This window comes from Sorex fumeus, unplaced genomic scaffold (assembly GCF_029834395.1).
Source record: "Sorex fumeus unplaced genomic scaffold, SorFum_2.1 ptg000041l, whole genome shotgun sequence".
NCBI lineage: Eukaryota > Metazoa > Chordata > Mammalia > Eulipotyphla > Soricidae > Sorex > Sorex fumeus.
In genome coordinates, this window is record NW_026606098.1 from 8,418,650 (window position 1) to 8,430,143 (window position 11,494).

At 58.4% G+C, this 11,494-nt stretch overlaps 1 protein-coding gene across 1 annotated transcript; it reads right to left on the reverse strand.

The window, feature by feature from the left end:
* Nucleotides 1–3,424: 3,424 nt before the first annotated feature.
* Nucleotides 3,425–10,514, reverse strand: CLEC17A (C-type lectin domain containing 17A). Its single transcript, XM_056119684.1, has 12 exons — nt 10,394–10,514; nt 10,197–10,271; nt 8,097–8,171; nt 7,500–7,550; nt 7,290–7,331; nt 7,170–7,211; nt 6,399–6,539; nt 6,262–6,324; nt 6,022–6,117; nt 5,663–5,808; nt 4,265–4,392; nt 3,425–3,563 (listed from the first exon to the last, which is right to left on the reverse strand). The coding sequence occupies exons 1-12, from the start codon at nt 10,428–10,430 to the stop codon at nt 3,425–3,427; spliced, it is 1,035 nt and encodes a 344-aa protein (XP_055975659.1). The 5' UTR covers nt 10,431–10,514.
* Nucleotides 10,515–11,494: the final 980 nt, after the last annotated feature.

An 11,494-nucleotide genomic window follows, 5' to 3' on the forward strand; every position in this document is an offset into this window, starting at 1 on the left:
CTCTCAAGGGGCGGGACAGCACCCTGGCCCAGTGACGTCTATGCAGTGTTGGCTCCCAGACAGTCAGACAGACAGACAGGCAGTCTTTCGCTTGAAAACCCATGACCCCGGGCTTCTCCTCGCCTTTGCCTGCGCTTGCGGTTGCCCTCCTTCCTGCTCTGTTTGCGGCAGGCAGCCACGCGTGACATCTGTGTCTACTGGGACAGCTCCCAGGACAGCGGCCCTGGGCCACAGACGGCGGCGCCCTGTTGGGGGCGAACACCAGCCAAGTTGTGCGCAGTTCCAGCACCTGTCCAGCTCTGCCGTCCTCATGGCCTTCGCACACGGCGTTCGGGAATCTGAGGCAGCAGCTGCCCCGGGCACTGGCCCCCAACAGTCAAGGATGCTGTGGGAAACTGCCCAGCCTAGTGGGCACGCGTGGGGGGCACAAAGGGCTACTCGGTGCCCAGGTTCCCAGGGAGCTCAGGGTGACAGAGGACAAGGGCATGGGAAAATATGTCAGGATGGGGATCCATCCCAGCCGTCCCCCAGAGTGAGGCACAGAAGCATCTGGAAGTATGAGGATGTGGTCTTGGGTGAGGCATACGCATGCATGAACAGACACAAGCACTCACACGCACACACATGCATGCACACACACACGCATGCACACACACATGCTCACACATGCACACGTGCACTCACGTGCACCCGCACACACATATGTACATACTCACTCACACTGACTGGCATCAGATTCCTGAACCTCTCAACTCTAGCAGGGAGCGGAGGGGACAGGTCTTAGGGAAGAGCCTTTGGAGGAGACGCGCGTGTTGGGGGGCCTGAGCGCCACTGCCCACACCCCACCCCATGTCTCTCCTAGGACACACCTGTCCCTCGGGGGCCAGCCTCCCCCACGTGCGGGCACTGCTTGGGCTCACAGTGAGACTGGGACCCCCGCCAACGTGGTGGGATCTACCTCTAATTAGAATCTCCTCTAGACAGATCCAGGAGTGCCCTCCCTAGCGTGTGTGACCCCCCAACATCCAAAACCAACCCAACAATCAAAATCTCAAAATGAGGGCCCGATCATCGTTAGTCCTACGGGCAGGGTGTTTGCTTGCACTAGGCTGACCCCAGTTCAATCCCTGACACCCCACAGGATCCCCTAAGCCCTGCCAGGAGCAACCCCTGAGTGCAGGGCCCAGAGGAAATCCTGAACATTGCAGGGTGTGACTCCAAGCCAAACATTTTTTGTTGTTGTTGTTGTTTTGGGTCTCACCCGGCGATGCTCAGGAGTTACCCCTAACTCTGCACTCAGGAATTACTCCTGGCGGTGCTCTGGGGACCATATGGGATGCTGGGAATCAAACCCAGGTGGGCCGCATGCAAGGCAAACGCCCCACCCGCTGTGCTATTGCTCCAGCCCCGAAGCCAAACATTTTTAAATGAACTTAAAAATTCCCCTAGATTTTGGAGACTGGACTCCCTGCAGGGCATCTCCTCCTGGCTGGCCACAGCCCGTTTCCGCCTGCACCCTCCCTGCCCTTCTGCGCCGTCCTTCGTGTCCTTTTCTCTGGACATTCACCATCTGTCCAGGCATCATGGGGGGCGGTTTGGTCATTTCCCCAGGACAAGTGAAGAGAAAGTCTTCAGAAAGGAACGATCAGCCCCATGTGGAGGCAGATCCACACCCAGAGATCTAGCCAGAGATGGCACTGCCCACTGCACTCGCCAGCCCCATGGCCAGAGCGTGTCCCACTCCGGGGGCCTCAGCAGCCTCCAAGAACATTTCCACAACAGAGACCTTTTCCCTGGCATAGTCTGTCGCTCTCCCCGGCGTCAGTGTGTGGAGCCCAGCTCCAACCCTCTGTGTGCCCCATGAAGTAAATGTGTGTTCGTTTTTGTGTTTGGGTCACACATGGCAGTGCTCAGGGCTCATTCCTGGCCCTGCACTCAGGAATACTCCTGGTAGTGCTATGAGATGCTGGCGGTTGAACCTGAGTTGGCCACGTGCAAGGCAGACACCCTCCCCGCTATTCTATGACTCTGGTCCGGTAATGTATGTTGAGGTGTGTTCCCTTCCCGGGCCCAGTCGTGCCCCCCCAACATACCCACCTGGCGACTGTGGCAAACACCCCTGCTCGGCGTGCTTATTCGCCCCTCCCAAAAACTTGTTCTTTAAATCCAACAGGCGGGGAGGGCCTTGCACACGGCCGACCTAGGTTCAATCCCCGGCATCCCATAGGGTCCCCCAAGCACTGCCAGGAGTGATTCCTGAGTGCAGAGCCAGAAATAACCCCTGAGCATCACCGGGTGTGACGTAAAAAGCAAACATAAATAAATAAATCCAGCAGGCACCTCAGATCAGCCTCTTCCCAGAGCCTCCCTGCCCATTCCATCCTCGTTGGTGCTTTTCTGTCCGCCCACAGTGGCTTGGTGCCCCGGACCTGCCTGGGAAACCTTGGTCCTAGACAGATCCCAGACATGGGGAGGTGTCTGGGGTCTGTCTAGGCAGTGCCTAGACATGTCCCGTTTGGCAGTGCCGCCGTGCCCTCGGCCTGCTGTGCTGACCCCCGGCTCAGTTAACTACTCAGAGGGGTTTGAGGTCCCCTGCACACTGCCTGGGAATTCTGAGCAAAGATGAGAGCAAGTGGCATCTGCTCTGGGCTCCTGGTCTGGGCTGTTTGTTCTGACACTGTGATGCCGAGGCCGGGACAACAGGACAGCGGGAAGGGCACTGGCGTCGCATGCTGCAGACCCGGGTTCGATCCCTGGCATCCCGTATGGGGTCCCTCAGCACCGCCAGGAGTGAGCCCCAAGCAGTGCTGGGTATGGCCCCCAAACAGAAGAAACAAGAATCAGAGTTTGTGGCCACCAGAGGAAGGAATCACGCTTGCTTGGTTGGGTCCCGCCTACACTGAGGTTCTAGAAAGTACTTTCCCTTGGCTGCTGTTCTCATGCCCCAGACCTGCCCAAGATTTGGCTCAGGCTTTCCCAGCCCCTGCCGCCCCTCCCCTCCCGGACAGTTTCCTCAGTGTCAGACACCCCCTACCAAGTCTCTCGAATTGCACAGGCTCTCCTGCTGCCCCGCCCCCGCTGTGCTCTGGCCTTTCTGGCGAGCAGGAGCATTGCTGGCCTGTCCTGTCCTGGTGGCCCCGTCCCGGCGGCTCCGTCCTGTCCCGGCAGTGAAGTCCAAGGTCAGGATCCGAGTAGAGATGCTTTATTTGTCTGAAGATTTGGGAGGCACGTCCGGTGGTGCTCAGGGCTGACTCCTGGCGGGCCCCTCCCCGCAGACGCCCCGGGATGCACCAGCAGACAGGGGCGTGGGCTGGGAGGGCCCTCAGAGACTGCCCGCGGCCCCCACTTCCCCTTCCTCTGCCTGCCTGGGTAAACAGAGTCCCTGCCCTGGGCCTTGGGGCCATTCCTGGGGATGGGGCCGCTGTCAGCTGCAGGGGCACAGGCGCTCACAGATCCAGTAGATGGTGGTTTCGCACGGCAGGTCGTTCCACCGCCCGAAGCGATCCATGCTCCCACAGTCCTCCTTGCTATTGCTGTCGTTGGGCTCGTGGGAGTCCCAAAAGCTGCTTGGAGGTTGGGGGTGTGAGTGGGGGGGCCGGGAGGGGCCCGGGGATCCAGGGGGCACTGGAGGGAAGCAGGGTCAGGAGGGGCTGGAGTCTAGGCGGGGCAGGAGGCCTCTTCCCCGGGGTCCGGGTAGGAAATGACGCTGCTAGAGCCCCGGATACAGCTTCTCGCACGGGCACCCACCCAGAGTCTGAGGAAGCCCCGGGCGGGGGGCGCCCTAAGGTTAATTCTGGATTTAGTGAAGCTGTCTCATGGGTTCATGAGGAAACAAAATGTGGGAGCCCACCCTGGATGCTTCCAGTGCCTTCGAGAACCTTCTCCCAAAGCACAACCTGACCTGGTGGTTCAGGTGTGTGGGAGGTATGAGGAGATGGAAGACAGAGGAGAAGGAAGAAAAGAGGAGCAGAGGAGGGAGGGAGAAGGGAAGAGGGGGAGCAGAGAGGGGAGAGAAGGAGGGGGAGGGGAGGGCGGAGAGGGGGAGAGGGAGAGAGAGAAGGAGGAGGGGGAGGGAGGGGGCATGTCTTGAAGTCCTCATCTCTATCTCTTGGGACTGTGAATCAGGCCACACCCAGCAGTGCTCAGGGATGACTCCTGTGGGCTCAGAGGACCCATCCTCAAACCCCCCCCCCAGGCACTGATACCCCCAGCACAGGGCCACCCGCTGGGGCTGTCAGGGGAGCAGGCTGGGCCAGGTACTTGCCTCAGTGTTTCTGTCAGCAGGGAGCCGTCCAGCCACCGCCAGATCCCCTCCTGCATCCTGTCCGTCAGGCCCAGCCAGTACACGTGCCCCTGGGTGTTCTTGATGCGGGTGATCTGGGTGATGAAATTCTGTAAGAACGAGCATAGTTTCAGGGTCTCTCTCCCCCTTCCTGAGGGTCGATGGTGCCACCCTATCCCCAGGAACCTCACAGTCTGTCCCCTGCAACGGGAAGCACTGTGCACCTTCCTGCACCCCTCCCCCACCCCTTGCCTCAGTTCCCGCATCTACAAATGGGGTGAGACCAGCTGCCCCCTCCCCAGCGGCCACCTGGACACCTCACACCCATGTGGGGGCCACATCAGGCAGTGCTCAAGGGTCCCTCCTGGCCAGGGGGATGGTGGCGGTATCATTTCAGGCTCCACCGAAAAGGGGGATCACGGGGCCGGAGCAACAGGACAGCAGGGAGGGCCCAACCTGGATTCGATTCCTGCCCCCACATAGGGCCCGTCAGGAGTGATTCCTGGGTGCAGAGCCGGTGTGGCTCAAAACAACAAAAATGGGGATCTCGGTGCAGGAATGGGGAGCTGCTTACAGTTTGACTTGCATTTCCAGGACACGAAGCAGCTGCGGGTAATTGGAACCCACCAGACAAAGGCTGGTGGGCTTTTGTTTGTGTATTTGGGTGCTCAGGGCGTTCTCCTGGCTCCGTGCTCAGGGATCATTCCCGGCAGTGCTGGGGGACCCAGTCACCGCCTGCAGGGGGGATTCTCTCCTGCTGCTCCTGCCAGCTGCAGGTGGAGCCTGACCCGCAGCTGGAGTGCTGGGTTCAGGTGTGGCCCAAAGAGATGGGGCCCGAGAGATAGGGCAGTTGTGGAGGGCGCTTGACTTGCACACTGCCGACACGGGTTTGATCCCTGGCAGCCCAGGAGAGATTCATGTGTGCAGAGCTGGGAGTACGCCCTGAGCCCCTTCATGAGACATGAGACGGGCTGGGGGTCTGCAGGAGAGCCAGCATACGACATGGGGAATGACTCTAAGTATCATCCATTTGACTTTTTTTTTTCTTTTTGGGTCACACCCGGCGATGCTCAGGGGTTACTTACTCCTGGCTCTGCACTCAGAAATTACTCCTGGCAGTGCTCGGGGGGCCATATGGGATGCTGGGAATCGAACCCAGCAAGTCAAACGCCCAACCCACTGTGCTATCGCTTCAGTCCCAGCATCATCCGTTGGATTTTTTCTGTTTCCTGGGTTGGGGGCCGCAGCTGGCAGTGCTCCAGGGTCACTCCCTGAGCACTTTGGGTGGGATGGCCACACCCCCTCTCCAAAGAAGAAAGCTATTCACATTCTCTGGCATGCAGGCCAGGGAGGAGCCCGGGGCCCAGGCGCTCAGCTTACCCGCTCGGCGAGGCTGCTGATGATGACCAAGTGTGAGAAGTGCTTCTGGCAGAACCCCTGGGCTGCGTCCCAGGACATGGTGTTCGGGGAGAAATAGTAGCACTCTCCTTGGAAGGGAAGCCAGTCCTTGGGGCACTTCACCCTTTCTGAGAACGGGACAGGGGACTGCTGTGACCGAGACCCAGGTTCCATCCCTGTGACTATACAGACCCAAGCATAGTCATGCGTGACCCTTGAGCACTGCCAGGGGTGGCCCTGAACCCAGCAGAAACCAAATTGATGATGCTCAGAGTCACCCCCGGGCAGTGCCTTGCGCTGGCTCTCCCGCGGACCCCCGGCCCATCTTGCGTTCCACTGACCCAGTAAGGTGCGAAGCTCCATCAGGGACTGGTTGGTGCTGGCTCGGATCCGGTCAATGTCCTTCCTCAGGCTGGACAGTCCGCCTGGGCCTGTCACTGCCTCCAAGAGGGGCCTGATCAGGGGGGAGCCCCCGACACCCCATGCGTGTCCCCCCCATCTGTGGTGTGCGCCGCCCTGAATACCCGCTTCTCTGAGGCTGTGACAGCCGGGGCAGCCCTCTGAGGGGTGGGGACACTCACCGTTTGCCTGCCAGGCCGCCTGCTGCAGGGCCAGGTCCCTCAGCTCCTTCCCGAGCTCCTGGTCTAAGAGGCAGGATCCGGCCTGAGTCCCACGGGGGGTGGGTTCGAGGTCTGGGGCCCCTCCCGGCCCTACTTACACTGTATCACGGCCACCAGCAGCGCAGCGACCCCCAGTGCTACGGAGAGCGACAGCAGCAGGGACAGGAGCATCACCAGCCTCCGGAGCCGCAGGCAGCCCGCGGTCTTGCTCCTGGGGCCCATCCAGGGTGCTGGGGGAGCTGGGGGTGGGGAGAGTGCACAGGGTGACGACCCAGAGCCGTGGGAAGGTCATGGCCCGTCACCAGACAGTCAACCTGAGAGAGCGTCAGACGGGGCCAGCGCCAGAGCACAGCAGGGAGGGCGTTTGCCTTGCATGAAGCCGACCCAGGTTCAATCCCTGACATCCCATAGGGTCCCCCAAGCCCACCAGGAGTGATCCCTGAGCGCAGAGCCAGGAGGAACCCCTGAACATCATCAGATGTGACCCAAAAAGCAGAAAGGGAAAAAAAAAAAGAGGAAATCGAGGGCTTCTAAGTGTGGCCTGGAGTCCAGCCCAGCTTGTCCTCTGCCTCAGGCTCTTTCTGGAGTGCCCCGTGGCACAGAGTTGTGAAGAACAGTCCCATTTTGTTGGTTTGTAAGTTGAGGACTTGGGGAGGTCTGCATGACTTGACCCAGCTCTGCCTGCACGTTCTCCGCCAGCCCTGCCCACGTTTCTCCTGTTCCCAGGAGTGACTCAACCTCTAAAAACGTTCCCCATGTCCAAGGTTGAGGGCTGGGCGGGTGCCACAGGCTTGTGGGGAGTGACTGTACCAGAAGGTGTCTGGGCCCAGGGTCCTGCCCTGTCTCAGAGCCCTGGAGCTGGGACTTACGAGGGTGCGGTGGCAGTGCCGGAGGCTGGTCCAGATGTGCACCTGGGCAGAGAGACATGCCGTCAGGGCTGGGGGGTGTCATTGGGACCACCACCATGCAAGGATCCTCCCGCTGCTCACCAGGCCGAGGAGATGACCAGGTGACCGGGCCGAGCTTCAGGTCTAGAAGGGATCAAAAGGGATCAAAAGGGATCAGAAGGCCCCAAGAGATCGAACAATGGGGGAGCGGGGAAGGGTTCGACCCCCCGAGCTCCGCCAGGAGTGATCCCAGAGCCCCAGGATGCCCCAAGCCCGTAGGACCCTGCGGGTGGCAGAAGGTCAGCGACTCACCTACGCTCTTAGCAGGCCTCCAGGGCTCAGGGGGCATCGCGATCTTGGTTCCTGAGGAGGAGGGTTGATGGTGAGCGCCAGGCCAGGGAAGTCTCTCCCAGGTCTCTGAACCTGGTCCTAGTTACTGACCTAGGGCAAGTGCAGGGGCCGGGCAGCAGACCTTCACGGGCAGGGCACCGAGCAGGCAGCCGCCAGGAGGGTCCCCGAGTCCCTCTGCAAAACTCCAGTCGTTCAAAAATAAGTTTGTGGCTGGAGCCATAGCACGGCAGGGAGGATGCTGGCCTTGCACGCAGCCAACCCGGGTTTGATCCCCCGCATCCCATCAGGTCCTCCAAGTCCTGCCAGAAATGATCCCTGAGTGCAGAGCCAGGAGGAACCCCTGAGCACTGTCAAGTGTGGCCCCAAAATCAATTTTAAAAAAGTTTGAAACTAGAAGGTTTTGTTGGGGGCTGGAGCGATAGCACAGTGGGGAGGGTGTTTGTCTTGCATGCGGCCAATCTGGGTTTGATCCCCAGCATCCCATATGGTTCCCTGAGCATCACCAGGAGAGGTGCCCCTCTTCTGTCCCCCCGCCCCATCTTCGGAGGAGTCCCATACCTGGCTTGGGAGGAAGGTCCCTGTAGGTTGGAGCCGAGTTCTCGTAGTCATCGTCCTCTTCCACCTCTTGGGTCCCTTCCCCAGACAGTCAGGTTAAGCCCAGCTCATGCCCCAGCATCCCTCAGACCCGGCTTCTGCCCAGGGAGGGATGGGGGGCCCTCACCTAGCCAGCCCTTTTCTCGACTGTCTCAGTGCCTAGAGTTCGGGTCCAGCATATCAGCGGCCTCAGGTCTCTGGACCCCAGATGTTTATGTCCTCACTTTCCATTTCTCTAAAAGTCAGGCACTTGCAAATATGTCTTGAGACCACCCCCCCATATGCACGCACACACAGACATGCATGTGCAGACACGCATACATGCACACACATGCACCCCTTCCTCTCCAGCTGGTCTTCAAATAGCAGCGAAGGGGCTGGAGTGGTGATACAGCAGGTAGGACGTTTTTCTTGCACCGTTGGCACCACATACGGTTCCCTGAGCACTGCCAGCAGGGATCCCAGAGCACAGAGCCAGGAGCAAGCCCTGAGCACCACCAGGTGTGGCCCAAAAGGAAAGAGAGGGATAGAAGAAAGAAAGGAAAAAGAAGGGAAGGAGGACTAGAGCGATAGTACACTGGGTAGGGCGTTTTCTTGACACAGCCAATCCAGATTCAATCCCTGGCAACCCATATGATCCCCCAAGCACCACCAGGAGTAATTCCTGAGTGCAGAGCCAGGAGCAACCGCTGTGCATTGCTGTGTGTGACCCAAAAGCAAATAAAAAAATAAAAAGAAGAAGGAGAAGGAGAAGGAGAAGAAGAAGGAGAAGGAGAAGAAGAAGAAGAAGAAGAAGAAGAAGAAGAAGAAGAAGAAGAAGAAGAAGAAGGAGAAGAGGAGGAAGAGGAAGAAGAGGAAGAAGAAGAAGAAGAAGAAGAAGAGGAAGAAGAGGAAGAGGAAGAAGAAGAAGAAGAAGAAGAAGAAGGAGGAGGAGGAGGAGGAGGAGGAGGAGGAGGAAAGGAAGAAGGAGTGAAGGAGGGAGGGAAGGAAGAAAGAGGAGAGAGGAAGAGAGGGAGGAAAGAAGGGAGCCGGAAGGACACTCCAGCAGGTAGGGCACTTGCCCTGCGCATGGGGGACACAGGTTGATCCTCTGCACCTTGTATCCCCCCAAGCACCGCTAGGAGTGATTCCTGAGCATCTCCAGGTGTGGCCCAAAAAACAAGGGATAAAAGGAAGGAAAGAAGGAAAAGAAAGACTGTAAAACCTCCCTGACCTGGGGAGAAAGGTGATACCTAGATTTAGTAAGCTCAGAAATTCCCTCAAGAGGGCAGGAGCGACAGGACAGCGGGGAAGGCGCTGGCCTTGCATGAAGCTGATCCGGGTTCCATCCCCGACACCCCATATGGTCCTAAGCCCTGCCAGGAGTGATCCCTGAGTGCAGAGCCAGGCAGGAGTCCAACCTGCTCACTGCCAGGTATGGCCCCCAAACACCACCGCCATCATTTCCTAAACAGTGTGATTCAAAGACACCCACATCAAAACGTACTATAATTCGCCTGAGAATAAAAGCTGCACTTTTAAATCTGCATAGACTCTTGCTGGTGCCCAGGGGGCTCTGGGCTCTGAAGGTTCTCAGTTCCCTGTTTATCTAAAAGCAGATGTGAATTCTGGGGGCTAGGGAGGCCACACGTTCCTGGCAGCTTCTCAAACATCAGGTTTCCCATCCCAAGGTCCAGGTTTTGCTTCTTTACAGATTTTTTCCCCTCATCCCTATGTTCCACTCAAAGTCTCCACTGCTGACCCCATGCCCCCCATCATGGTGGGTGGAGTTCTCCACTCCCTTCTCAGACAGCACTCCATGGTGATCTTGGCCATTCCCCCTCAGAGCCCTTCATCAAGGTCACACATAGAACTGCCTCCCCGATCAGACATCCACACTGCCTCCCCCATCAGATCGGGAGACTCTTGAAGGTATGCCATAGCTGTGGAAGTTTCTCCACTGTGGTACCCCGCTCAGGCTGGCTGCAGGCTCGGCTGTGTGTCCAACACACACTCCATGGGACCCCAATGAGGTCCTTTGTCCCCCGGCTGTTCCCCCGCCCCAGCCTCAGAGGAGCCCTGTACCTGGCTTGGGAGGAAGGTCCTTGTAGGGTGGAGCCGAGTTCTCGTAGTCATCGTCCTCTTCCTTCTCTCGGGCCCCTTCCCCAGACAGTCAGGTTAAGCCCAGCACATACCCCAGCGCCCCTCAGACCCGGACTCCTGCCCAAGGAGGGATAGGGGATAGACCCCACCACCCCAGCCCGCGCCTAGCCAGCCCCTACCTCGACTGTCCCAGTGCCTAAAGTTAGGGTTCAGCATGCCCGTGGCCTCAGGGCTCCAGACAGGGACCTTCTCACCCAGACGTCTATGTCCTCTCACTTCCCCGTTTCTCTAAAAGCCAGGCACTTGCAAATATGCGTGAGATCACCCCCACGCATGCATGCTCCTGTACACACACACACACACACACACACACACACAGAGGCACACATGCACACACGCACACATGCAGTCTTTCTATTCTGCCTTCGTACACCAATATAACCATGAAAACAGCCCCTGAACTGGAGACGCTCACCAGACACTTTCGCTGAGTGAAAAGTAGATGAATTCTTTCCTCGAGAACTTTCCCTGCACCCAGGAGAGGCAGCAGACGGAGGGACTGCGTCACTACAATCACTGTCACTTTCTGACTTTATTTCCAACAGTGACTCCGGGGAATCTGCAAAAGCGTCTGGGGGCGTTGCTGGGAGGTAGCCGCAGGCTTCTGCACATCTGACGCCCTGGGTTCCGCCCTGGGCACCACAAAATTCATTCTAAATGGCCCAAAGGTGGCTTCGGTGGCATAGGACCTACCAGCCTAAAAAGTGCTGTGTGTGCACCTTCAATCATGGCTCACGGCACCCCCAAGAACCCCAGCTATAGCTCCCTGCAACTAACAGTTCATTTCTTTGGTTTTTGGACTATATCCAGCTGTTTTCAGGGATTATTCCTGGCTCCATCCCTGGCTCCACAGCGTTCCCTGAAGACTGTTCGGAGGGACCCAACCCAGCACTGTTGAATGTGCCTCCACCATCCCCGCCAAAAGGGGAAAAATTTTTTTACATCCCAGTTTGAAGATAGAGATGGTCTGGAACAGGGGCCCTAAGGCTGGCCGCACGGTGGGGAGGGCGTTTGCCTTGTACTTTGGCCATACCAGTTTCAACCCCCAACACCCTATAGGGTCCTCCGAGCACCATCAAGAGTGATTTCTGGGCGCAGAGCCAGGAGTAACCCCTGAGCATCGCTGGGGGTGACTCAAGAGCCAAAGGCAGACAGACAAGATGGTGCCTTCAGAGCTAAGAAGGGGGGTGGGGGGTGGAGAGGCAGAGCAGGAACAAGGC